This window comes from Leuciscus leuciscus, assembly GCF_965113295.1.
Source record: "Leuciscus leuciscus genome assembly, chromosome: 15".
In the NCBI taxonomy this organism is placed as follows: Eukaryota; Metazoa; Chordata; class Actinopteri; order Cypriniformes; family Leuciscidae; genus Leuciscus; species Leuciscus leuciscus.
This window is the reverse complement of record NC_138739.1, coordinates 11,773,123-11,799,973: the sequence shown is the minus strand read 5'-3', so window position 1 is coordinate 11,799,973 and position 26,851 is coordinate 11,773,123. Positions and strand designations below refer to the sequence as shown.

The following is a 26,851-nucleotide window of genomic DNA, read 5'->3' as shown; positions in this document are numbered from 1 at the left end:
TTCAACAGTTTACTTAAAATCTGAAAAAAATTGTGTTACAGAAAGTTAAATATCCATGTCCAGTTCTTTTGTTTAAAAAAAAAAAAAAAAAAAAAAAAAAAAAACCTTGGTAAAAGTAGCAGGCCATGGTAATATAAATTTGCCTATTTAGCCTAATATATTTTACAAACAGATCACGTTTGTTGTGTACATCACGCTAGTCCATATAGGGAGGTTCCCAGTGTATAGGGTGGATTGCCCTAATGTGGGACACTGCCTAATGTGGGACACCTAAGGTCTAGTGTTTGTAGGTCCCCCATAAATAAATGAATGACAGTGAAGCTATGGGTAAGACAAAGCTGTGGTGTCATGTGATCAAAATCACATGACCTATCAAATGTCCAATCATATTTGAGGGTGGAGCAATCATCAAACAGGAGGCACCTTGTGTGAAGACCATCCAAAGGCCAGTGACATAGAGTTTTAACAAATTTGATATTAAGGAGTTAAATACATTTTAAACAAAGCAATCCTGCTACTTTTTAGCCTTATATGCTTATGAAATGTTTGTCCATCAAAAAATAGTCTAACTTTGTGTGTATAAACTATATATTTTATATTTTTATCAAATTTCCTAGTGTCCCACATTAGGAAATGTGGTTTCCAAATCCGGGACAGCATGATCAGCCTAATGTGGGACAGTACTTAAATGAGTCAAAAATGTGTGGTGGGGCATGGTTTGTGGGACAAACATGGTTATTTACATGGTTTTAGTCTTGTAATGCAATATTACAATTCTGTTAATGCAGGTTTTTACAGTCATGTGAATTTTTTTATTCTTGGGGGGCGGTTTGAAGGCTCTTTTTTGTGTGTATGTGTGCATGTGCAATGTGCATGCATACGTACGTGTGTGTGTGTGTGTGTGTGTGTCATGTGTGTGTAAAAGGTAGGTAGTTGACTTAACATGAAAAATAGCTCTGAATCTGAGCACAGAAAACCAATAAAGCCATTCCACTTTATTTTATGCAATGCATCTGATTAATTCAATGAAATGTATTTCAGATCACAATGGCAAAGGTGAGAAAGACAGGGACAGATTGACAGATGCAGAAAGAGATGCAGAAACTGGGAAAGGATAAGAGAAAGAAACTTAATCAGTGGAGGCAGGAAAGGATGAAAAGAGCCATAGAGGAGTACAGGCAGATTGTTGAGGATGTTGGGGTCCCCCAGCTGAGACTGTTGGCCAGGGCAGGGAATGTCCCTAAATCTACTCTCCAGTGAATCTAAAATAAAATAAGATTTTACTATTCTACATGTATCAATGTGATTTTTGGTCTTTTATCATAGATTTTTCAGTGTCCCACATTGGGGGACACAACTGTCCCACATTAGGAAGCTGCAGATTTTCTCAGACGACTTTCAATAAGAGCACTAATATGTCTATAATTTCTCTTATGAATGGGTTATCTGAATTTTCTCTTTTGATTTGATTAGAAAACCCCCTGAGGATTCCAAAAAGGTATTGGATGTGGATTTAATGTATTGTCTTCACATCGTAATATTCTACAAAAGTCTGAAAAGCAAAAAATGTCCCACATTAGGGCAATCCACCCTACTTTCACATAGTGAAAGTACTGCGTCTCCGGTGAAGGGCAGAAGAACGACTTATACTATTCTCTGAGGGGAAAAACGTGGTGAAAATAAAGCTTCTCCTTCATTTACTCGCAGTGGTCTTTTTACACGACCTCGGAAAGACATTTGTTTATCTCTCTTTCGATCAACTAATTCATTTATAATTCCTTATTATTGCTGATTAATTGAAGTGAACTGTGTTTGTCATAAAACAACGTGGACTTTTTGTAATGGTTTTAAACACGTTTGAGGGCGCGGGGACACAATCGAGTGGTGCGTTTCCCCCAACACATAAAATAAAACATCGTAAACCCTACAAAATCATATTATATGTCCAACAATTATGTTATCGTTCGCGTCAAAGGGTTAAAGAACATGACGAAGCGTCACTACGTCATCGCGCAGTGCGTGGACTAAGCATCCCAAAATATTACTTTCTCTTCGGCGTCGATGTGATGCAGAGGAGGACCACAGCGCTATTGTGTATCAAAAGAAAGATGCAATGATTTTTTTAGGAAAAGTGGGGAAGATTAAGCTTCTGTTTATGTTTCCTTTATTTCTCGTGTGTTTAATCAATCATGGTAAGACATTAAGCTAATATTATAGTCTCTCTTATCTAATCGATTTAGCCTATATTCGACAGAAATGCATTTATCATTTGCATTTTGCTGTGTGTCTGTTTTTACTTGACCATTGTAAGACATTTAGGTTTGCAGACATCCCACCCAAGCTCATTTCAGGGAGTGGCATCATTCAGTCACACAGATCAAGAATCACGTATGAATCTCAACAATGATGACATAAAATGAAAAGCTTCATGCTGCAGTGCATGCTGGGTACCAGCACAGTACAGAACTCATTGGTGCTTCTCATTTGTTATTTGTGTCCTCTGTTCCTTTTCTCGTGTCTCAGCTCCTCCTGTTTAGGATGCAAGGAAAGAAAATAAAGACAGAGGAACATCTTATTTGTACATTTTATTGATCATTCAAGCTTCACAGCGTCATCAGCTGCGCTCAAAGGATCTGGCCTTTTGTTGTTGAATTTTGGTTATTTAAGATATTAATAATAATAATTAAGCAAGACGCCCTGTTGAAATATGTGAGATGTGTGGTTTATTAAAACTGCAAAGGTAAAGCATAAGTTAAAATTATTGTGTCAGATGTGAAGGGGAAGAATTTGGGGAGAATTTTTGTGAAGAAGGGAGAATTTGTGTGAATTAGGTTTCTGGACAAGAAAGACTTCCTCATAGGAGACACGTGTGTATTCATCACCCGAAGCTTCCTCACTCCTCGATACTCGATCCTCACAGTGCAGTTAGAGAGTTGAGATGTCCTTAAGGATAGCTTTCTTTGATCGGTTTATGGGTCATGATGGGCTGAAGGACAGAGGAGTGAGGAAATGAGAAAACATCAATTTGAGTATTAAGAAGGACCCATTGACGACTCCCAGCATGCATTGTGGCATGAATTAATCATGCAGCTGAGCTGAATTGTCTTACTGTTTTATTTTATTCTTACTAATTACTTTTACTTTTGCTGTTATTTTGTTGTGATTTGAGTTGCTTGTTTTGTGATGTTCAGAGTGTATCTGTTTATCTGGATATTTTGTGGATTGTCCCCAGCTAATAGGGAACGTTCCCATAACTTTCAACGTTATGTAAAAGTTATGTAAATGTTATTAAAAATTTTCCTGAAATAATGTTTCTGGAACGTTTAGAGTTTAGAGTTAAAATACATTCTGGTAACGTTGAGTGAAAAACGTTCTTAGAACAAAGTTTTTAGAACGTCCTTGTGATGTTATTTGTTCTTGACTGATGTTCTCATAATGTTGAGTGAAAATGTTTTTCGAACAACATTCCGAGATAACAAAAATATGTTCTTAGAATGTTTTTCTAACATTCCCATTAAGTTATGAAAATGTTATTTAATGTTTTCTGAACGTTCAAAACCTCCCTTTTTTTAAAAAGTGTTAAGAACGTTTTTTTCTTGGTTTATGTGAAGTTAGAAGAACATTCGATTCTATAAATTTGGAAATGTTATGAAAACGTTATTTTTGAATGTTTTCTTAACGTTCCAAACATCTTTTCTTTTTTTTCTTTTTTTTTTTAGTATTAAAAACGTTTTATCATCTTGGAAATGTTAGGAAAATGTAAAAAAAAAAAAAAAAAATGTTTTCTGAACATTCAAAACATCCAGTTTTTTAAAAATGTTTTAAGAAAGTTTTGTTCAAACATTTAGACATAACTTTTAAAGAACGTTAGTGAAGATTATGGGAACACCCTCTTTAGGTTATTAAAAAAAAACTAACTTGCAGGGAACGTTCTGGAAAATTATCTTTAAAATACACTGTAAAATGAAACCTAAAAATAACCTGCAGGGAAAGTTCCTGAGAAAGTTCTCTTTAGGTTATAAAAAAAGAACCCACAGAGAACGTTCCTAGAATGTTCCTATTTGGTTCCCAAATGGGAACATTAGGGGGGAGGTTCTGTGTTTGTTGGGTTCTTTGTTAGCTGGGATTGAACCTCATGCATTACACTAACCAATCAGGACTTTGGAATTTCCATTCAGTAACAGCATTTCATCTGATTCTGAACTAAATTCTCTCATTGTCTTTCTATCACTCACAACTCTGTGCATGCGCTCCATTCCATGCCATCTTTACACCAAACATCCAGCGTCTCCAGACAACCGTTACACTCTAAGGTTTCTCTTCAGTCTGAAGCATCACTGTAAAATGACAGTATTTGAAACTCCGTATGAAACAATTCCTATAACATAATTGTGTGGTGATTTTTTTCTTATTATTGTGTTGTTTTCCACATGTTTTTTTTTTTTTTTTTTTGTGCAAAAACATGTAATTTTTGCCCTTTATGATTCCAGTTTGGACTGTGTACTTCCCAGAGACTCTTACAAAATTGTGTGTACTACACAGCAAAATGTGAATCTTGAAGTAAAGTCTTATCTGTTATTTTTGTAATTCAAATATTTAATGTACTTAGAAACTTTATACTCTGGAAAAATGTAAACACTCTGGACAAATGTGTCAACAGGTTTTGGTATTTAAAAATTACTTTGAAATCCAGACCTGTAGCTGTAAGAAATTAATTGCTTAAATTTTATGATTTCACATAAACATAAATAGAAACAGGGCAGCACAGTGGCTCAGAGGATAGCACTATCACCTCGCAGTAAGAAGGTCCCTGGTTCGAGTCCTGGCTGAGCCAGGAGTTAGCAGGTTCTCAGTAATTTCCTCCAGGTACAACAGTTCAAACCCATGCAGCATAGGTTACTCGATACTTGAGTGTCTGTGTGCAAACCCGGGGATGGATGGGCCAACCGTTCAGGGTGATGTGAACGTCCAGAAAACATTCAAATATAATGTTTTCAGAACATTTCCAAAATGAGTGAATGGAATGTTCTTGTAACATTCACATAAACCAAAAAAAAAAAAAAGTTCTTAATACATAAAAAAAAAAAAAACTGGACGTTTTCAATGTTTGAAAATCATTCCAAAATAATGTTTTCCTAACCTAATGGGAATGTTAGCAAAACGTTCTGACAACTTATTTTTGTTAGCTGGATCATCACTGAGATTCAAACGCTGATTTGTGATGTTTGTGTGTCTAAATGAGGTCATTGTGAATTTTGTTTTTGAATTTGAATTTCTTTAGATGTTCCTGGAGATCTAACTTGTTCAGAGTTCAGCTCCAACCCTAAACAAAAACAGCTGAAGCAGAAAATTAAAGGTGCTGTCTGTAAGAATGACAGCTAGTGGTCGAAATAGGTACTGCAGTCCAAATTCAAAATATCAGAGAGAGTTGTTTTTAGGTTTTGTGGAATCTGCCATCTTGTTTTCTGACTGCAATACGCTGTGTTTCCTGCTAACCTTGCTTCCTTGGCAAATTAACGCGGAATCTAGTGTTAATGCGGAATTTTACATATTTGGAATAAAATTCAGTTTTTGTGTGGGAGAAAAACGTATGTCTGAGGAAAATGTAGACCGGGGGAAGCAAATCTGGGCAACACAACCCCTCCCGTCATTTCAGCTTCCCCTTCAAAACAATGAAATCATGGCGAAGCGGCTCTCCACGGCTCTGCTTTTGTCGGCGGAAAAATTAAGAAACTCAACGCTAAGCCCTCAGTACCGAACAGTTCCCACGTGACTTTTATGTGTCAGTCGAACTCTTGTTTTGTAAATTTTGGCAACATTCCATTGACTGGAAGCGCAAAAATACATGCACTGACCACCTGTTATCCAAAAGCCATGTGAAGAACAAGTAGAAGTACAATGATAACGCTATTAAGGCAACCACGTCCCTACAGATGTGTTTTACTGCTGCTGCATTCAGTGAATGGCTGTTACATGATGACAAAGTCAAGTCAAGTCAAGTCAAGTCAAGTATATTTGTATAGCGCTTTTCACAATACAGATTGTATCAAAGCAGCTTCACAGTATTAAATTAAAATAATACAACAAGGTTTGTTTCTAGTGGAATTTATTGATAAAATCAAATTAGAAATCCCCAGAATATCCCCAACTGAGCAAGCCAAAGGCAACAGTGGCAAGGAACCGAAAAACTCCATCAAGTGACCTACTGGTGTCCTAAAACTCCATCAGGTGACCCAATGGAGAAAAAAAACCTTGGGAGAACCCAGGCTCAGTCGGGGGCCAGTTCTCCTCTGGCGTTTATTAACTAGAGGCCGGATTGTAATTTGAACTGTAAGATTAAAAATATTATATGAATGCCTGGCTGAAGAGATGCGACTTTAATCTAGTTTTAAACTGGGAGAGCGAGTCTGAGCAACGAACACTATCAGGAAGACTATTCCAGAGTTTTGGAGCTAAATGTGAAAATGCTCTCCCTCCTTTGGTGGTTCTGGATATCCTAGGTATGACCAAAAGCCTTGAATTAAGTGATCTTAAAGAGCGCGATGGATTATAGGGCGATAGAAGATCTGTTAAATAGACTGGAGCTAAGCCGTTTAGGGCTTTATAAGTCACTAGCAATACCTTGTAATTAATACGGAACTTTATAGGTAACCAATGCAGTGATGATAAAATCGGTGTTATATGATCATAGTTTCTTGATAGTAAGCACTCTAGCGGCGGCATTCTGGACTAACTGTAGCTTGTTTATTGAGGATGCAGGACAACCAGCTAATAAAGCATTACAGTAATCTAGTCTCGAGGTCATGAATGCATGAACTAACTTTTCTGCATCAGAAACTGATAGCATATTACGTAGCTTAGCAATGTTTCTAATGTGGAAAAAGGCGGTTTTTGTAACATATGAAATATGATTTTTGAAAGACAGGTTGCAATCGAGTATAACACCCAGGTCTTTTACTGTAGAGGATAAAGTAACAGGACATCCTACTATATTAAAGTTGTATTGCGAGAGGTTTTGTGGGCGTTTTTTTGAACCGATAAGTAGTACCTCTGTTTTGTCTGGATTTAATAAAAGAAAATTTCGCGTCATCCAATCTTTTATATCTTGGACAAAGTCAACTTTAATTTCATAACTCAGGGAGTAGGCCCTACTTGCTGTATTTTTCCTTTTTTTTGATGCACTTTAATGTACTGTATGGAAAAGATGATTCTCATAAGTACTTTATGTATAACTCTGAAAATTAGATTTTTTTTTTGGTCCTATTTTTTTTACTTGAAAGAAAAAGCTAATGGAGCACTTTTATTTAAACTTACATAAACTAATATAATTTATTTTACTGGACAGTATAAAGCTCATTACCATTCATATTTTGTTGTTACTGAAAAGTACTGAGTAAATGTGATGTTTGTTACCTCAATAAATTTAAGGTCATTCCTATTTTATTTGTGTACATTTTAATCATTAACATTAAAAGCACTATTTTTACGACTAAAATAACAGTAAAGGGTAAAAAAAAACTGAATTCCCAAAAATTAAAACGGAAAAAAAGGAATTTGCAAAAATTAAAACGGAAAAAATGGAATTTGGGAAAAAATAAAACGGATTTTATAGGGCCCTATAACTGGCTGTAGAAGTGTTTTTCACACTCTAAAAACTATTACTGGGATAAACTTAATTTTATTGGTGAAACATTTTTACACTTAAAAATATTGAGTACATTTTAAAGCTGTGAAATCTATGAAATGTACTGTATGAATTGAGTAAATTCAAGTAAAAAAATTAAGTAAATCTGAGTAACTGCATCTGGTACATTAACAAATAAAAATGAGTAGAAATAATTTAACATTTAAACATTTAAAAAACAATATTTATGAGTAGGCCTAATATTAACTGTTTTTATTTATGAGTAATATTAACTTTTTTTTATTTTCTCTAAACCTTTGTAAAATGGTAGCCTATTCCATACAACAACCAGTATACGTTACATGACTTGGCCTTTATTGTTGATGAGTACAGCAATACAGCACATTTTACATGGCTTTTAACACATAAGTTACAATATTGCCTTCATTTAAACTCATTTAAAAAAACATTTTATAAGTAAAAATTAAACATTTAAACATTCAGGTAGCCTAATTCAAGTGTAATCAATCGGTCTGTTATCCAATTTCCACCGGATCAGTGCTGGTTCTCAAGCCGGAGATGGACTCGCGCTCAGCGGGTGAACTTTGAACTTCATACCGCCGTCCTGCGTTTCACTCACAGCCGAAAGATACTGCGAGCGACTGACTCCATAACCTGCCAATAAACAAACAGTGCACAGTTCTGAGGACATTTTATCATCCAAATGAATTATATTCATTATCATTAGGAATAAAGTCGTGCGTTTATGCAAGGCGTTTCAATCACGCGAAAAGACAGGCGCGACTCTCGTTTAGGTGTCTAATTACGCCTCTGTATGTTGTTTTGCATGAAATAAAATGATTTAAAGCACAGTAATGATTTTATAGATGAAAATAAAATATACACAAACCTGAATTTCACAGAGGAAATGCACCAAATCTGCGCCGCTGAGAAGAGGACTGTTGTTCTGGAGACTGAAGAGTTCAAACAGCCCGCGCTCACTCAACCGTCGAGTTGTCGTCACGTCAGAGGGTGGGGGAGGGGTGCATTGTTTTAATTGAGTAAACTTACTCAATTTCTTAAGAGTGTTAAATATATCAATAATTTTTATTTGAATTAAGTAATATTTTAGTTTCTTGAAACAGATCAGTTTAATTCAACATTCTCAAATATTTTTATAAAATTTTTTACAAATATATTAAGTATATTATAAAGAAATAATTGGTTTGTAAAATACAAAATCATTTTATTGAAAAAAACTTGAATATATCTGTAAATTTTAGATAAAATTAACTGTTAGATTTTTACTCAATTATTTTGGTATGTTTAACTCAAACAATCGAGTAAACAATATTCAGATATTTTATTAAGTTAATAAAGTAAAAAATTTCTGTAATATTTACTAAGCCACAGAATTATTTTTTACAGTGCAGAGAAACAAGTATTTGAACTTAGAATGTTTCCTAAATATCTGCAAACATATTATGGCATTTTTTTCATATATATATGTTTTTTTTAGAGTGAAAAAGTTACATACAGCACCTTTGAGATCTTCAGGAGCCCTCAGTAATTACAGAAGTTTTTGATCAGGGTTGGATCTAAACTCTGCAGGAATAAAACATTATGTATTCAGATATATAAACATTTTCACAGTATTTTCCTGTTGTATAATGTTGTTTTGCTCATAATGAACTGTTAATTTCTTCTTCAGGTGCATCAGGTGTTGATACAGACAGAGTGTCAGTGAGGGAGGGAGATTCAGTCACTCTAAACTCTGCTGTTCAAACAAACCAACAAGACAGAATTAGATGGTATTATAATGACATTCGCATCGCTCAAATCAATAGAGATCAGAGTAAGATCTGTACAGATGTTCAGTGTAATAATGATACTGAGAGATTCAGAGACAGACTGAAGCTGGATCATCAGACTGGATCTCTGACCATCATGAACACTAGAAAGACACATACTGGAGTTTATAAACTATGGATCACCAGCGGCAGCGACAGTGAAAAGATCTTCAGTGTTTCTGTCACTGGTGAGTTATTATGTTTGAGAGGAAGTCTTGTACATTTAAATCACATCATATTTTGTGTTTAGTGATTTTGTGTTTTTTTTTCTCTTTACCTGTATATTAATTCACATACAGTATAAAGATAATTTCATCAAAACACATTAACTGATAAAGGGAAAATTGTAGATTTAAATATACATTTTGATTGAAAATGTTTAGGTTTTCCATTGGTTGTTAGATTACACAGTTGGTTTTGTTCTGGTACACATGATTGACAGTTTCTATCCATCTATTATTTCATACTCATTGTTTTTTTTTTTTTTTTTTTTTTATTCTCCAGGAATAGTGTAGAGGATTAGATGTAAAATATGTTTATAAGGAAAACATTTGAATAAATGTAGCTTTTCAGACTGAAAGTCAGGAGAGCTTGTTTTATGTCTTTCATATAATCCGTTCTCTCATGTTGTGTCCCTCAAAACAAGATCCTTTCAGCATCTGTTAGTTTGTGTTTCAGGTGTTTCTGCTGCTGAACGAGAAGAAGTGAAGAGAAAGGAGGGAGAATCTATCACTTTTGATCCTGGTGTAATAAAAAACTCAAATGATTTTATTACATGGTATATTAATGACATTCTCATCGCTGAAATCACTGGAGATCAGAGTAAGATCTGTACAGATGTTCAGTGTAAAGAGAGATTCAGAGACAGACTGAAGCTGGATCATCAGACTGGATCTCTGACCATCACAAACATCACAGACATAGACTCTGGAGAATATAAACTACAGATCAACAACAGCCGATTCAGCATCATTAGGAGCTTCAGTGTTTCTGTCACTGGTGAGTCTCATTAAGTACTTTTTCCTTTGAGCAGTTTTAGAAAACCAGTAAATGTTTTCATTGTGGCCTGTTTGAAAAAGTGAGTTTTTTGACTCAATATTTAAAGAGCAACTTGCGGGTTAAATTTATAACTGAATTAATACTTGATATTGTCTGAAGAGGTTTTTTAAAAACACATATGTAGAAATTACTAATGAAATCTAATTGGTTGTAGAGATTTTGATGAAAATGTGCTAGGCTCTGGAATACGCCTTTCCCCCTATAGCAACGCGTCATATGACGTATGCCGAGGTAAATATGAGCTCGCGTTCAGCCAGCGCTCTCATTGTGGGTGTAGTACACTGTAAAAAAATTCTAACCCTCCCAAATCAAAAATTTCAAGTGACCGATAACATCTAAATTTTTCAATTGGCCCAAGTGAAATTCTGTAAATTATAAAATTAAATTTACAGATTTTCACTTGGGCCAATTGAAATTTACAGAATTTCACTTGGGCCAATTCAAAAATTTAGATGTTATCGGTCACTTGAAATTTTTGATTTGGGAGGGTTAGAATTTTTTTACAGTGTAGTTAGAGCAGTAGTGAGCGACAGAGAAAGTTTTAGATCGAGTTTTAGAGAAGCCATAATGGTAAATTATTGTGTTTGTGCTGGTTGCACAAAATCCAGCCTGTCAGGACATCGTGTCCATCATTTTCCTTCTAGGAAAAACAAGGCTTTTCGTTCTTGGGTGCGTTTTGTTCAGGTGAAGAGAGCAGACTTCACTGCCGCGTCTGTCACCGCACACTCGGTCGTTTGTGGCGCACATTTCACTCCGGAGAAATATCGACCTGGAGATTTGTTGGAATCTAGTAATATAGTAAAAAATATATCGCTCCAGTTATGCAAATCTAGTTGTTTTATCATCAACATACACTATAGGGGTGTCCAACCTGCAAGTTGCTCTTTCAGTGCACGCATCTTCGGGTTCTCCCGCCGGATGTAGGCGCGAGGCCGCGAGCACAACATCAACTGGCAAACGCAATGTAAGCGGAACGAAACTGAGCTACTCGTTATTGTGTTTGTGTGGACCGTTTATCAGTTTGGACCAGTGCAGCGCGAGCCTGATCAAGCAACACTGTAACTGCGAGATCCAGTAAATAAAGCATTTGAATTCGCCACTGAAGTAATAACATCGCTGCGAGATCTAGTGAGAAATATTCACATTTCTCCGTTATTAACGGATCAAACAGCGCTGACGTGGAAACCAGGAATAAACATTGTGCAATGAATGAACGAACTATCCAGTGTCCACAGATCAGCAACATTCACCATGGCTTTACTGTAGTAACACTAACTGCAATCATGGAAGTTTTCCACTAAGGCCCAGTATGCATCCACCTCCCTGCAACACTGACTTTCCTCAACTGTAAACATTGCCTCGCATTTCCCACACAAGCACCTATGGAACAAAAAATGTTAGCAGGAATAAATATCTCTCTGTCTCTCGATGAGAAACCGCTAAGTTGTATCACGTAACGTTAGTCTGGGCGGATATTAATGAGCATGACAAACGCCTGATCAAAGCTTAGTTTCTGTTATTGTAAGTTCCAATATGTTCTGTCTAACATTGATCCTGGCCTGTCCCTGCTCTCTTGGCAGCCTAGCAGGCTCATAATTGTATGGCTGTGGTCCGTCAACAATTTCCTCAGCGTCCGAAATGTCATTGCGATCCATTTTTCCCTGTTGTTTGAATCGACCGCTCTCCCTCGTGCTACGTCACGACTCTCGCCCGTCACGCCCATTTTCAGATGCGGAAGTAAAATTTTCTCACAAAAACGACTCCAGAAGGCACTGTAGTGTATTTATAATTTTTTTTTAAGAAAATCTAGTTCCTACATTATTTTTCTATACATTGACTTGTTGGGTCTTCTAACCTGCAAGTTGCTCTTTAAATACAATTGAGATTGAAAGTGCATAATATCAGTCAATTTTCCTGTGAACATTGTTTTCTGTTGAGCTCACAGAGCTGATGCTGTTTTAACTGATGTTGCTCAAAAACACAGACTGCACAATTTACAAGTTAAAGGGGTGGTTGATTGTGATTTCACTTTTCTAACTTTAGTTAGTGTGTAATGTTGCTGTTTACATAAACAACATACTGTATGCAAAGTTACAACGCTCAAAGTTCAAAGCAAAATGAGATATTTGCTTTTAAAGTAATTGTTTAGAAAATAGGACTACAACAAACGGCTGGTAGGAACTTCACACATTCCTCCCGGGCTATAGTGACATCACTAACCCTAACATTTACGTAAACCCGCCCCCGGGAACGTGATTTATAGATTATCATGACAGAATATGCTAATCAATGACTAGAAGATAACTTCACATAAGATACATACATTCATCAAGTAACCATTCAGAAATGTCTCTCCATCTTTCTGACTCTGGTTTGAACATAAAAGGCTAAACATTTTTGAAAATTTCAGTGCATTTCTGTGTGAGGTAATCAATGGTATTAAATTGTTGTAGCTCTGCCCTCCGTGCCGGGAGCAGCAGCTCATTTGCTTTTAAAGGCACAGACAAAAAATTTATTCTCACCCAAAAAAAGACAACTTTAATATGTTATATACAAATATCTGTAGGGTATTTTGAGCTAAAACTTCACATAAAAACTATGGGGACATCGGAGATTTATTTTACTTATTGTGAAAAGGGCATTATACCACACCTTTAAATCAATATCATGCACCTTTCTACTGTAAATAGAAAGATGTAATTATCAGTCAACAGTATTGGTAAAATCAATTACCAGTTGATCTCTTATTAATGACTGTTTTTCTTCATCTGTTCCAGATTCAGGTTTGTCCTCAGCTGTTATAGCAGGAATAAGTTTTGCTGTTGTTGTTCTGCTGTTTGTGACTGTAGCAGTCACTGCTGTGATTTACTCTCGTCACAGGAGACATACACGTGCAAAACATTATGGCAAGTATAACATACAGCTGATTATACAAAATGTGAATATGAGATTTATTGTGCAAAAATAATCTTTAGAAATATGTTAAAGTATTTGTTTTCTAATTGACCAAAGTATGTGTTTTTCAAACAGTAGACAAGACATCAGGCAAAGATGATCAGGTGAGATACTGTGAGCACTAACTATCTAAAAAAAAATAATAATTTACAGCAGACTGACAAAGTGAATTGGTGACATCATTTCAAACAAAATCAGGCCAAAACAGGCTTTTATTATTGAGAGGGAAGTGTGAAGCACATTTTTACATATTCATCTAAACTTACTTTCAGTAACTTTTTCACTTTTCTTTATTTTAGGAGACACAGAACTTTATTGTTGACACAGAACAAAAGTCCCCTATTGACAAACCAATAAAAAGTCTCACTAATTCCCTTCATAAGCCTGAGAATCCACAGATGGATGCTGATAAATGGATGTCTGACAATGTTCTCTGGAATCAGAACCAGCCTCTGCCGACGGCTGTCCCTAAAGGGGCTTTTAATGATCAGAATGACCCTCTGAAAGAGGACCCTCCGAGAGAGAAGGCGGACAGAGAGAAGGCGGACAGAGAGAAGGCGGACAGAGAGAAGGCGGACAGAGAGAAGGCGGACAGGGCGGAGGCGGACAGAGAGAAGGCGGACAGAGAGAAGGCAGAGGCGGACAGAGAGAAGGCGGACAGAGAGAAGGCGGACAGAGAGAAGGCGGACAGAGAGAAGGCGGACAGAGAGAAGACGGAGGCGGACAGAGAGAAGGCGGACAGAGAGAAGGCGGACAGAGAGGAGGCGGACAGAGAGGAGGCGGACAGAGAGAAGGCGGACAGAGAGAAGGCGGACAGAGAGAAGGCAGACAGAGAGAAGGCGGAGGCGGACAGAGAGAAGGTGGACAGAGAGAAGGCGGAGGCGGACAGAGAGAAGGTGGACAGAGAGAAGGCGGAGGCGGACAGAGAGAAGGCAGAGGCGGACAGAGAGAAGGCAGACAGAGAGAAGGCGGACAGAGAGAAGGCAGACAGAGAGAAGGCAGACAGAGAGAAGGCGGAGGCGGACAGAGAGAAGGCGGACAGAGAGAAGGCGGAGGCGGACAGAGAGAAGGCGGACAGAGAGAAGGCGGAGGCGGACAGAGAGAAGGCAGAGGCGGACAGAGAGAAGGCGGACAGAGAGAAGGCGGACAGAGAGAAGGCAGACAGAGAGAAGGCGGAGGCGGACAGAGAGAAGGCGGACAGAGAGAAGGCAGACAGAGAGAAGGCAGACAGAGAGAAGGCGGAGGCGGACAGAGAGAAGGCGGACAGAGAGAAGGCGGAGGCGGACAGAGAGAAGGCGGACAGAGAGAAGGCGGAGGCGGACAGAGAGAAGACGGAGGCGGACAGAGAGAAGGCGGACAGAGAGAAGGCGGAGGCGGACAGAGAGAAGGCGGACAGAGAGAAGGCGGACAGAGAGAAGGCGGACAGAGAGAAGGCGGACAGAGAGAAGGCGGACAGAGAGAAGGCGGACAGAGAGAAGGCGGACAGAGAGAAGACGGACAGAGAGAAGGCGGACAGAGAGAAGGCGGACAGAGAGAAGGCGGAGGCGGACAGAGAGAAGGCGGAGGCGGACAGTCAGAAGGCGGAGACGGACAGTCAGAAGGCGGAGGCGGACAGAGAGAAGGCGGACAGAGAGAAGGCGGACAGAGAGAAGGCGGACAGAGAGAAGGCGGACAGAGAGAAGGCAGACAGAGAGAAGGCGGAGGCGGACAGAGAGAAGGCGGACAGAGAGAAGGCGGACAGAGAGAAGGCGGAGGCGGACAGAGAGAAGGCGGACAGAGAGAAGGCGGACAGAGAGAAGGCGGACAGAGAGAAGGCAGACAGAGAGAAGGCGGAGGCGGACAGAGAGAAGGCGGACAGAGAGAAGGCGGACAGAGAGAAGGCAGACAGAGAGAAGGCGGACAGAGAGAAGGCGGACAGAGAGAAGGCAGACAGAGAGAAGGCGGAGGCGGACCGAGAGAAGGCGGACAGAGAGAAGGCAGAGGCGGACAGAGAGAAGGCGGACAGAGAGAAGGCAGACAGAGAGAAGGCAGACAGAGAGAAGGCGGAGGCGGACAGAGAGAAGGCGGACAGAGAGAAGGCGGAGGCGGACAGAGAGAAGGCGGACAGAGAGAAGGCGGAGGCGGACAGAGAGAAGACGGAGGCGGACAGAGAGAAGGCGGACAGAGAGAAGGCGGAGGCGGACAGAGAGAAGGCGGACAGAGAGAAGGCGGACAGAGAGAAGGCGGACAGAGAGAAGGCGGACAGAGAGAAGGCGGACAGAGAGAAGGCGGACAGAGAGAAGGCGGACAGAGAGAAGACGGACAGAGAGAAGGCGGACAGAGAGAAGGCGGACAGAGAGAAGGCGGAGGCGGACAGAGAGAAGGCGGAGGCGGACAGTCAGAAGGCGGAGACGGACAGTCAGAAGGCGGAGGCGGACAGAGAGAAGGCGGACAGAGAGAAGGCGGACAGAGAGAAGGCGGACAGAGAGAAGGCGGACAGAGAGAAGGCAGACAGAGAGAAGGCGGAGGCGGACAGAGAGAAGGCGGACAGAGAGAAGGCGGACAGAGAGAAGGCGGAGGCGGACAGAGAGAAGGCGGACAGAGAGAAGGCGGACAGAGAGAAGGCGGACAGAGAGAAGGCAGACAGAGAGAAGGCGGAGGCGGACAGAGAGAAGGCGGACAGAGAGAAGGCGGACAGAGAGAAGGCAGACAGAGAGAAGGCGGACAGAGAGAAGGCGGACAGAGAGAAGGCAGACAGAGAGAAGGCGGAGGCGGACCGAGAGAAGGCGGACAGAGAGAAGGCAGAGGCGGACAGAGAGAAGGCGGACAGAGAGAAGGCGGACAGAGAGAAGGCGGACAGAGAGAAGGCAGACAGAGAGAAGGCGGAGGCGGACCGAGAGAAGGCGGACAGAGAGAAGGCGGACCGAGAGAAGGCGGACAGAGAGAAGGCGGAGGCGGACAGAGAGAAGGTGGACAGGGAGAAGGCGGAGGCGGACAGAGAGAAGGCGGACAGAGAGAAGGCGGACAGAGAGAAGGCGGACAGAGAGAAGGCGGAGGCGGACAGAGAGAAGGCGGACAGAGAGAAGGCGGAGGCGGACAGAGAGAAGGCGGAGGCGGACAGTCAGAAGGCGGAGACGGACAGTCAGAAGGCGGAGCCTCCGAAAGCGAAGGCGGACAGTCAGAAGGCGGAGGCGGACAATCAGAAGGCGGAGGCGGACAATCAGAAGGCGAAGGCGGACAGTCAGAAGGCGGAGGCGGACAGTCAGAAGGCGGAGGCGGACAGTCAGAAGGCGGAGCCTCCGAAAGCGAAGGCGGACAGTCAGAAGGCGGAGGCGGACAATCAGAAGGCGAAGGCGGACAGTCAGAAGGCGGAGGCGGACAGTCAGAAGGCGGAGGCGGACAGTCAGAAGGCGGAGCCTCCGAAAGCGAAGGCGGACAGTCAGAAGGCGGAGGCGGACAATCAGAAGGCGAAGGCGGACAGTCAGAAGGCGGAGGCGGACAATCAGAAGGCGAAGGCGGACAGTCAGAAGGCGGAGGCGGACAGTCAGAAGGCGGAGGCGGACAGTCAGAAGGCGGAGCCTCCGAAAGCGAAGGCGGACAGTCAGAAGGCGGAGCCTCCGAAAGCGAAGGCGGACAGTCAGAAGGCGGAGCCTCCGAAAGCGAAGGCGGAGCCTCCGAAAGCAAAGGCGGACAGTCCAAAAGCGAAGGCGGAGCCTCTGATGGAGGACACTCTGATGGAGGACACTGGAAAAGGAGAACGTTGAAAAGAACACTCCTGACAATGAAGAGAACACTCCTGACAATGAAGAAGAGAACATTGAAAAGAAAACTCCTGACAATGAAGAGAGAATTTAAAAGAAAACTCCTGTGTCCTTTTCACATGATGAACACAAAAGACACAACCAATGGATACATTGGCACATTTTTATTCATTCATGTACTACACAGTACAACACACACAACAAAACAAAACAATTTTTTTCCCCTGTTTTTACTTTTTTTTTCTCCTCTTATTTTTTTGGTATATTTACTTACAGTAAGATGTGTGTGACCATCATATGACAGTAAAATAGCACACACAAACCTTATTCTAATATGGAATTGTATTGGAATGGTAAAGAGTGTTACGTGACAGGAGGGCTTCCACTCAAGGAGACAATATGATGAACACGTCTAAGAATGTTCCACATATGGTTGAAATACCATCATTTACCTAGAAAGATTACATTCTGGGAGTCAAGACTATAAAGGAGAAAGGATGCCCTCCCTTCACTGTCACACTCTGTGCCACTCTGTGTGACTGTACGACTGCTGGCCTTTTCTTGCAAGAAAATACACCTCATCAAAGACTATTGAAAATGTTTGTCTTTGTCTATTCAGTGATAGAATTTTGTTTGCCACCACTCCTCCCTGAAGGTTCTCGAGGCGACAGTAAAGCGACTCAAATTTGGCCTTACTCGTAGCCCAGCTTCCCTCATAGTCATACCATTGACAAAGACATGGGCAACTAGAGTGGCTTGAATTTCATCTGAGACTGCTTGTCTTCTTGCCCTTCCTCCTCCTCCTCCTCCTCCTCCTCCTCCTCCTTTGGGGTGCGGCTAACTGCAAAAATAGCTTTACCTGTGTACCTAAAACACGGCTTGTGTGCTGGTAGGCTTGTATGCAGTATTACCACAAAGCCTTGCCGGTTACCACAAAGCCACAAAGCAGATGTGTGTGTACTATTCTGAAATAGCTGTTTTAGAACCTCTTTACTGGCAACACTAACAAATCGGGCCGCTCTGCTTGTGTTTAACTGCAAGTTAAGTGCAGTGTATCTTCTTTCAAATACATTTTAACACTTCTTTGTGTCTTCTTTTAAAAGAAATCATGCATGACTGTAGTCATGATTTGCAATCATGAATGTTTAATTAGCCTACGTAATTTTCTAGTGTTGCTCATAAATTGGGATGGCAGGAAAGAGGCTAGCCGCTAGTTCATTGCTCTTTTATGTCGATTTGTTGTTTAATTCTTGTCTTTTTTTCTTTCTTTCTTTCTTTTTTTTTTTTTTTTAACAAATTATTAGTTGTTTATTACCATGTACTTCATATATCTGTTTTTTTTTTTTTTTTCAGTATTCATATCATAGTAAATTGCAGTTCAAGTGGAAGATACTTTACTGACTTAACTGTTTGTTAGTTTGTTTGTATCTAAAATCTCGCTTAGGGCTCTAACAGAGTCTGGGCCGGCCCTGTTCAGACTACTGACTGTCCTTATTGTTGATGTGTGCAAAAGTGAATGTTTTTCTTTGTACTTCCTTGTTGTAAATGTGTTGTAACCTGTAATATTGTGCATTTTGTGAAGCATTTAAAAAGCATTTAGCAGTTTATGCAGTTTTTGTGCATTTACTAAATGTGAATTGATCTTTCTCTGTTCCCTTACACGCTCCTATGTATGAAATCCCTGCAGATTAATGTGTAGTGCTATTCTGGAATAAAACGGCAAACACCTGAATTGAACACTTGCATCTCAACATTTGTTATTAGAAATAAATAAGCTAACACTGAATCTTTTGTAGAGTCATTGTGTGTCCTTTGAAGCATTACAAATTTATTAAATGTTTAATTTAGTTTACTGAGTTTAGCATGTGAGGCATAGATGATGATATTTCAAAGAAGAATAAGTCAAGCAACCCAGGTGTCGGACATTAACCTTTGTATCTGGAACAGTGTCATGGTCCCAAGTTAAGCTATGATCATGTGAAGGTATGGGTGATACTGTCAGGCTGATTGGATCATTTGAATGATAGTGTTATGCTGATTCTTGATTGAATCAAATCATCCCTATGCTTTGTTTTGATTTGTCTCCACCTCCAAAAGTCCCTCCTCCTTGTAAATGTATAAAAACGATACTGTATAGAACTCAGTCAGACTTTGGTGACTGCAGCTACCGACAGCTTGTGTTCTCAATAAAGAATCCTGCTGAAGAAAGAACCAAGTCTCCTGGTCTTCGATTCTGAGTTTCCAACTGTTTGTACATTCTGGCATGTGATGTAGCGACTGAGGCAGATCAGACACAATTAGTTATTATATTGAACAAATAATCCATAATATCCCTCACCAAACAAGCAAAATATCTTCTGAACCACCCCCAAACTGCAACTAACACACAGGCAGAACCAGGTCTGGTTACAGGACACATGAAGACTGATAAGGTTTATGGCTAGAAGAAATTTGCAGAGAGTTGTGACCCTCACTGTATTCTACATATAACCACGTGAGAAATATATAAACAAGTATCCAATTTTCCCATCTCATCATTTTCCTTTTATAGGGTTTGGCCTATGTATTCATTTTCTTTTTAAACTCTTTTGGATTAATGTTTCAGATTTGCATATGGTTAAACAAAATCACATGTGTAGCAGGTTTGGTCTCTATGAACTCCAATCTTCGTCCCTCATTTGTTAATTTACATTACATTTGGCTAACTCTGTGGTGCAGGCAGTGGGTTTAATCAGTGACATTATTAGTAGATTTACTATCCGGCGTCTTTCCATCACCTCCTTAACCTGCTTCCAGAGTTTTTACACGTAGAAAAGGTGAAAAATATTACATTGTCCATTTTTCAGCCTGAATGATTATGTGAGTTCCCATGGCAACTATCGATACGGCACAGATGACCTACAATGGCAACATTTTCACTATTACGACAGAAAATCAAAAACACTGCCCTAAACTCACAAGCAGAAAGGCAGCGAGAAACCAGACCTCAGCTTCACATTCACTACCTCCTCAATGGCAGGCAAGTATTTCAATTCAGTAGAAAAATCACTCCTCTTCATAACATAATGATCACATCCAACATATGTTGTGTTTTTCTAAACTGGCACAGTACGGACTTTCCTCCATCTCGCCCATCCATTCTGCTTTTTTTTTTTTTTTTTTTACTTCCCTCAATCTGAATTTAGTGTGTCGTCAGAATCACGTGACTGCAAACAAGTAGTGATGGCAATTTCAAAACACTAGGCTTGTTTGAGATTTGTTTCCATTTGAAAGACTTGTTTATCAATCATTTTTACTTTAATTACAGACATGTTTTTATATATATATTTTTAAATATGACAACAATCAAATAACCCATATATAGATCGCACTGTCAGAGAGTTTGGGAATATAAACATATCATTTATACACATAAAAACATGATATCAGATTTTTTAAATTAAGCATTTTAAAAGAGACCAATACATCACGGTTGTTTAAACCAATGAGCATTCCGCTGTGTCATCAGCAAGTCATTTCCATTCATGCTTTTGATCAGTGCAGTCGGTGGACTTTTAGAATAAAAAAGGAAATAAAATACAGTACAAACAGTCGGACGAACAGTGGCACAGTGCTCATTCAGTAAATGCACAGAAGTGTTTTGAGTCTGGATTTGAATGTGACTACTGTAGGAGCATGTCGTAGATATTTTTTCTAAACCTAACTATCTGGGGCGTCTCCACTCGACACCAATACTTAATATCTGTGGCGTCTCCACTCGACACCAATACCTTAAACTGGGGCGTCTCCAATCGACACCCAATACCTTTATACTCTAGCTCTTGCGTCTTCAGTCGACAACTGGCCGAGTTTCTAACTAACTTGCTTCCCTAAACTAGCTTCCTGCGCAGGAATAAATCGACAAACAGACCTGCAATTGTCCTTTAAATGCTTTAATCACGGCCGGGAGATCTTCCCGAGCAGTTCTCAGGGAATCTCTCCCAAGAAGCAAGGCCGGAGGATCTCAGACAAATTCCATTGAGAATCCCACCGTAAAACACATATACAACAGTTTTTATAGAATCAAGAAAACAAATAAGACTAACATGTCACCTTCAATATGATTGGTTCAATTGGTTCAAAAGCCCAGCCTTTTCCCTCTGTCACTGGCATAAGCAAACTCTGATTACTTATCACAAGGTTTTTGCAAACTAGTCATGTCTAGTTTCAGTTCCCCTTTCTGTTATTAATACACATAGACATACACTCAAAGTCACAAGTTTTTCCACATTAAAGGCGGACAGAGAGAAGGCAGACAGAGAGAAGGCGGAGGCGGACAGAGAGAAGGCGGACAGAGAGAAGGCGGACAAGAGTTTTGACACATTAAAAGCATATGAATGTTATTCCTGCAAGAAAAACAAATGTTAGTTGATTAATTAAAGTTGATTAATTAAAATTCATTCACAAGCACATCTGATCTCTTCTGGAAGCTGGTTCCAGCTGCGGCTGCATAATAGCTAAAAGCAGAGTAGCAGACTCGCCATGCTTAGAGTGAACTTAGAGCTAGAGTGAGCTTAGAGTGGTATTTCTAGCTGATGTGAACCTAATGATCTGAGTGATCTGTTGGGTTATATTCAGTGAGCATATCTGCAATGTATTGAGGTCCTAAGTGTAGCGAAACAGCTCAAATGAGGGGAATGTATAATCAATAATGAATCATTCATAATCAATAATTAATCATACTGGTTATAAGCCATTACCTACAAATTTTAAATCACCCAAAAAGGGAATACAAAGCCCATATGTTTGTATCTCTATATATAAATAATTAACCAAAACGAATTACAATTATTTATGAATATACAGATGGGCTATATATCAAATTTGTGAATGCCTACAAAATTAATGTCACATCGAATAATTTGTTTGTCCGCCAAACGAATCATGCGGATTTTCTTATCAACTCTTAAGAGAGGCTATTCCTCAGGCCATGAGGAATAACTTTCTTGTTTTATAAGATTATTAACTTTGATCACACTTTATAAAGCTTGTAGCTAAGATCACACATTTAAGAGGTTTTTGTTCCGTGAGCAGCAAACAGAGACAATCAAGTGTATAATGGCTTTTAATAAATGAAACTATAAACATACGACTGCATCTAACAAAGAATACATATATGAGTAGTATAACGAAAGTAAATAAAGACAGGAAAAAGCAGATTACAGAGTGGCAAACATATCACAAACAAGGAACCTTTGAGAACCAGCAAAGAATCAAAATCACCTTAAGCAGGGGCAGACAACCTTAACGCATTTAAATCTTGGTAAAAAGAATACTTGCATTGATCTTTTGTTGCTGAGCAGGATTGCGTGTGTAGTGGGTGACAAATTATCTGATTCAAAATTAAGTGTCTGTATTAGTTAGCAGACTCTAATAACAAAACAGCATTTAAATTATTTACACTTTGGGGTATATATTTATATATAAACGGACCAATTGCGCATCAGAAAATCACAGGAACGGCTACTGGAGGTAGTGGATATTCACTGAAGAACACAGGAGCCAATAATGCAGTAAGTACTTTACTTTGAATAATTTCCCCAAATAAAACTAGGCCTTTCCAAAAGAAAACAATTACATCAACAAAAGGAAAATAAAAACAACAAATAAATCACATTTTTTAAATGTAAAATAATAAAACAGCGTTATCAAAATGTATTCAGGAACAGTAATTTACATTTAATATTTAAAACATTTGTAATAGCAAATTTCAATTTTCAATGAGAAACACAGCATCAACAGGCGTAAGAAGCATTAAAGGAGTCATAACCTGCAAATTTCACTTTTCCACGAGAATCAATGTATGTTATGATTGCATAATGATTATACACTGGCCGGGAAGCCGATATTTAAAAGTGAAGCGTTTGTTTACCTCAGGGTTTGTAAAATAGCCCACGTGCACGCGCACGAAAAAACGAGATTTTAATTTCAGCCCCGTCTTGACGTCAAGACGGGGCAGGATATACCATATATGGACACCACAGCAGGAAGCCCGCCCTTCCCCTCTCCCCCTCATATTCAGTTCAGTCGCGAAAGATGGAGAAACCGAGTGTACACGTGAGTTGCTCTGTGGTTGACTGCCAGAAACAACATGCAAATGTGTTTTCTATACCAAAAACGGACCAAACTATCAGGGACCAGTGGATAAAATTCATTTTTAATGACGCTGTCCCAGCAACACTTTCAACTGGCTTATTGTTCGGTGTCTGCGCTAAACATTTTACGCCGGAATCATTCACAAAAAAAAGCTCCGTTTGAAAAAAGGTACCATTCCAACCATCCGGGACTTGCCTGAAATGAGTCGTTTACTGTCTGCTGTCACCTGTGAAGGCAGACCTTAATTGATTTTGTTAGTGACCGCTTGTCTTGTCGTCCCTTTGGTGTGACCTGTGGATTCAACAGCCTGAAACATTATTGTCACCAGATAATTTTGCTCACTGAATAGCACTCAGGGTCCTTGTCCCCTGAAAAAAACATTCAACCCACGTTGCTCATGTTAACAAAACAATACAGAATCAGTTCTGTTTGGTTCAATCCATCCTGACATCCTGCAAAATTTTAATTTTAAGTTAAGCATTGCACAGGTGTTGCACCTTTCTTTCTGACACAATAATAACCCAGGCCAGGATAACTAGTCCAATTCATTCATAGCTATTGTTTTCACTGGGCACAGTCTGCCCTGCCATTTCACTCCTTTGCTGGTTTTAGACAAATAGACTGTCTAATCTGACCATTTGTTCATGTGTGTGTGTGTCTTTGCTCATGCCATGTGTGCAAAAGTCTGCATCTTCTATAAAGAAAAACAAATGTTGAGGTTATTGTCACATAGTTTTCTTTTGTCTGCTGTGCTGCCGCATGCCCTGGCGTTTCCTGTCGAAACAATTCTTGTTATTAGCACACTTAAAAATACAAACAATGCACACAGCAATTTTGTTAGGGGGAAGAATGGCTTCTTGCAGGGTTTTTACCCAATTAAACCCAATGTCCTTCCAACATTTATCTTCCCACCTGTGCGATGGCTTTAAACCATATTTGGCAACTGTTATCATCCTCCTCTTGATGCACGAGATCTCATCTCATGCATCAATTTAACATAAAGATTCTCTTACATTTATCAGACGCTTTTATCCAGAGCGACTTACATTTCAAGGTACATATTTACTTTCTTATCAGTTCTTGCTTTCCCTCGGAAATCGAACCCATGATCTTGGCGTTACAGGTGCCAAACTCTAATGTTTGAGCTACAGGAAAACTGCCAATATTTGTTCATATTTATTTGGTAACATTTGTTTGGATAAAGTTTGCTAACCCAAACGTTGTTCTTCAGCCAAATTGTTTTAAGGCAACGGCCCCTAGTTTCACAGCGTTTCTTGCTTTTCAGGCCTATTGTTTGGTCTCTCTTAAGCAACTGTCATCTACGAACATTCTCCAGGTCATCAATTGGTCAGGTCAGGTCGTGGTGTGCACACTTCGTCAACGTCAGTCGAATAACAATCTCCCCTTTTTACAATACTTAACTGTTAAGGGCTCTCTGGATAATCTGATATTTACTTAGCCTACGTGTTTGTTGCTGTCAAATCTATAACTTTTTCTCAACACATGACTGACAGCTATCTACGGCTTCACAATTCTAATTTACACATCAATACTTAAACCTGTCCAGAAAGTAATTCAAATCTACTGCACATCATAAATGACCAAAATAACAATTAACAGACAGAGCTCGATGATCAATCAACTTAAAGCTCGTCCTATGTTCTGTGTTGCCTTCTCATCAGATTGACTCACAATCCTCAGCTTACTTTCAAATTTGTCATTTGCCTTAACCCATCTATAATGCTAAAACACTCTTTCCAGAGGTTAATGACAAATTTATACACACTATTCAGACAGAATAGTTGTCCTAAACTAACACATACTGTACAAACATGAATTAACACTCACACTCATCCCTGACTATGAACTGCTCATATTTCTTATTCATATCTTTTCTCTAAAAAGATTTAAATTTTAAATGACATTTTAACCTTACATTTTCCTGTATCTTTTATCTAATGTTTTTATGGCCTCTTAACCAGTTTCAAAGCATGTCTGTTCATTATCCATCTGATTTTAGAAAAGTCAGCTGGATTGTTTTGGTGCATAATTATTACTTTGCTTCAGCTTTCTTTGGCTGACTGATAACAGAAAGGCAGACAGAGTACCATCCCAAGCAGTCTCTTTCTCTCTCACTATAAGCAAATAATCTTTTCAACAGCCTCCTAGGACTGTAACTAAAATAATCATAGTCATATTCAATCCTTCTATGATCTTTTCTAAGGTTATCTTTAGTTTAAATACTCAATTTGCCTAACCTTTGTTTTCCAGAAAATTCTCTTGACTCATCACAAGTTGTTCTCATCTTTAGCCACCACCATATCTTATAATGGTCCTTTGTCATGTCTAATGATCTACAGGAGTCAGAACTGACACATTAGTTCAATGGTCTCTGCTGGCTCCTGAATGCCCATTCAGATCAGCTCTCAACCTATAATTGTCTTTTCTTCAGGGTGTTGTCCCCTGGCATAGTTGCAGACACTTGTCAGAAAAACAAGCCATACAATCAACGCGGTTTCTGGTGAGTGGTATATAGAGGAACTCACATTTTCTGGGTCAGACTGCCGTAAACTCCTCACAGCTCATCTCGCCTCTCAATGATTTGCTGATGCTGCTGGCCTCACAGTCACCGCTCAACTCTAATACCTTTCTCACATAAAAACACCTCCATCAGGAGATGCCCAGTGTTTGTGGCGTGACTTCCCCTGTCTTAGGTTGCCCTTTTGGCCAAAAAAGGTCTTACTCGTCTCTGGGGTAAACACTTCGTACACACTTGGTTACCGCTCTTTCCCATCACAGAATCTGTGACCGTTTTCTTCAACATAATCAGTTGTTTTCTGGAGCTTAGGAAAAGGCACATTCAAGAGTCATCAGAGCCATTCGGACCTAATAGTGTTCACAGGGAGACAAGTTAATAACAACAGTATTTAATCACTTAAATTCATTAATCATCTTAAAGGTAGCAACCTGCTTAGATTATAGTCAGTGAATTTAGATCACAATCGTACATTCAGTGTACTGTTCCTTCTGTAGCCGGAGCCATCGGCCCTGTCTTATGGTGGAGGCTAAAATCAGACAAAGAAGCGGTCCTAAAATAAACTAGTCAAAAATGTCACTTCTATCATTTAAGGTCTGCATTAGGGATGGCTCGATACCACAATTTTGGTTTCGGTACGATACCAGAAACTAATACCTCGGTATCGATACTAAATCGATACCACAGGTGACAAATAACCAGCCTCAAAATTTAAGTGAATTGAAACAATTTTATTAAAAAACACTGCTTGAAACTCTGCTGTACCGAAATGTGCAAACAAAAAGTTATCAAAATGTTTTAAAAAAATTAAAATAAATAAAACAGTCAGGGAACTTACAGTAGGTTAAATTTTGATAAAAAAAAAAAAAAAAAAATGCTATAATACTGTTAGGTCAGGTTAATGAATGTTGACAATGTAGCTTAAATGTAAAGTGTTACTCTAACATTCATA

At 39.5% G+C, this 26,851-nt stretch overlaps 1 protein-coding gene across 1 annotated transcript in view; it reads left to right on the top strand.

The window, feature by feature from the left end:
• Positions 1-9,303: 9,303 nt before the first annotated feature.
• LOC309474959 (uncharacterized protein) overlaps positions 9,304-26,851 on the top strand; it is a gene marked incomplete at its 3' end in the record, with an annotated part of 49,878 nt that continues 32,330 nt past the window's right edge. Inside the window, exon 1 of the mRNA XM_082137578.1 lies at positions 9,304-9,662. Within this exon, the coding sequence (XP_081993704.1) occupies positions 9,572-9,662 (91 nt within the window). The 5' untranslated portion in view covers positions 9,304-9,571. The remainder of the gene's footprint in view (positions 9,663-26,851) is intronic.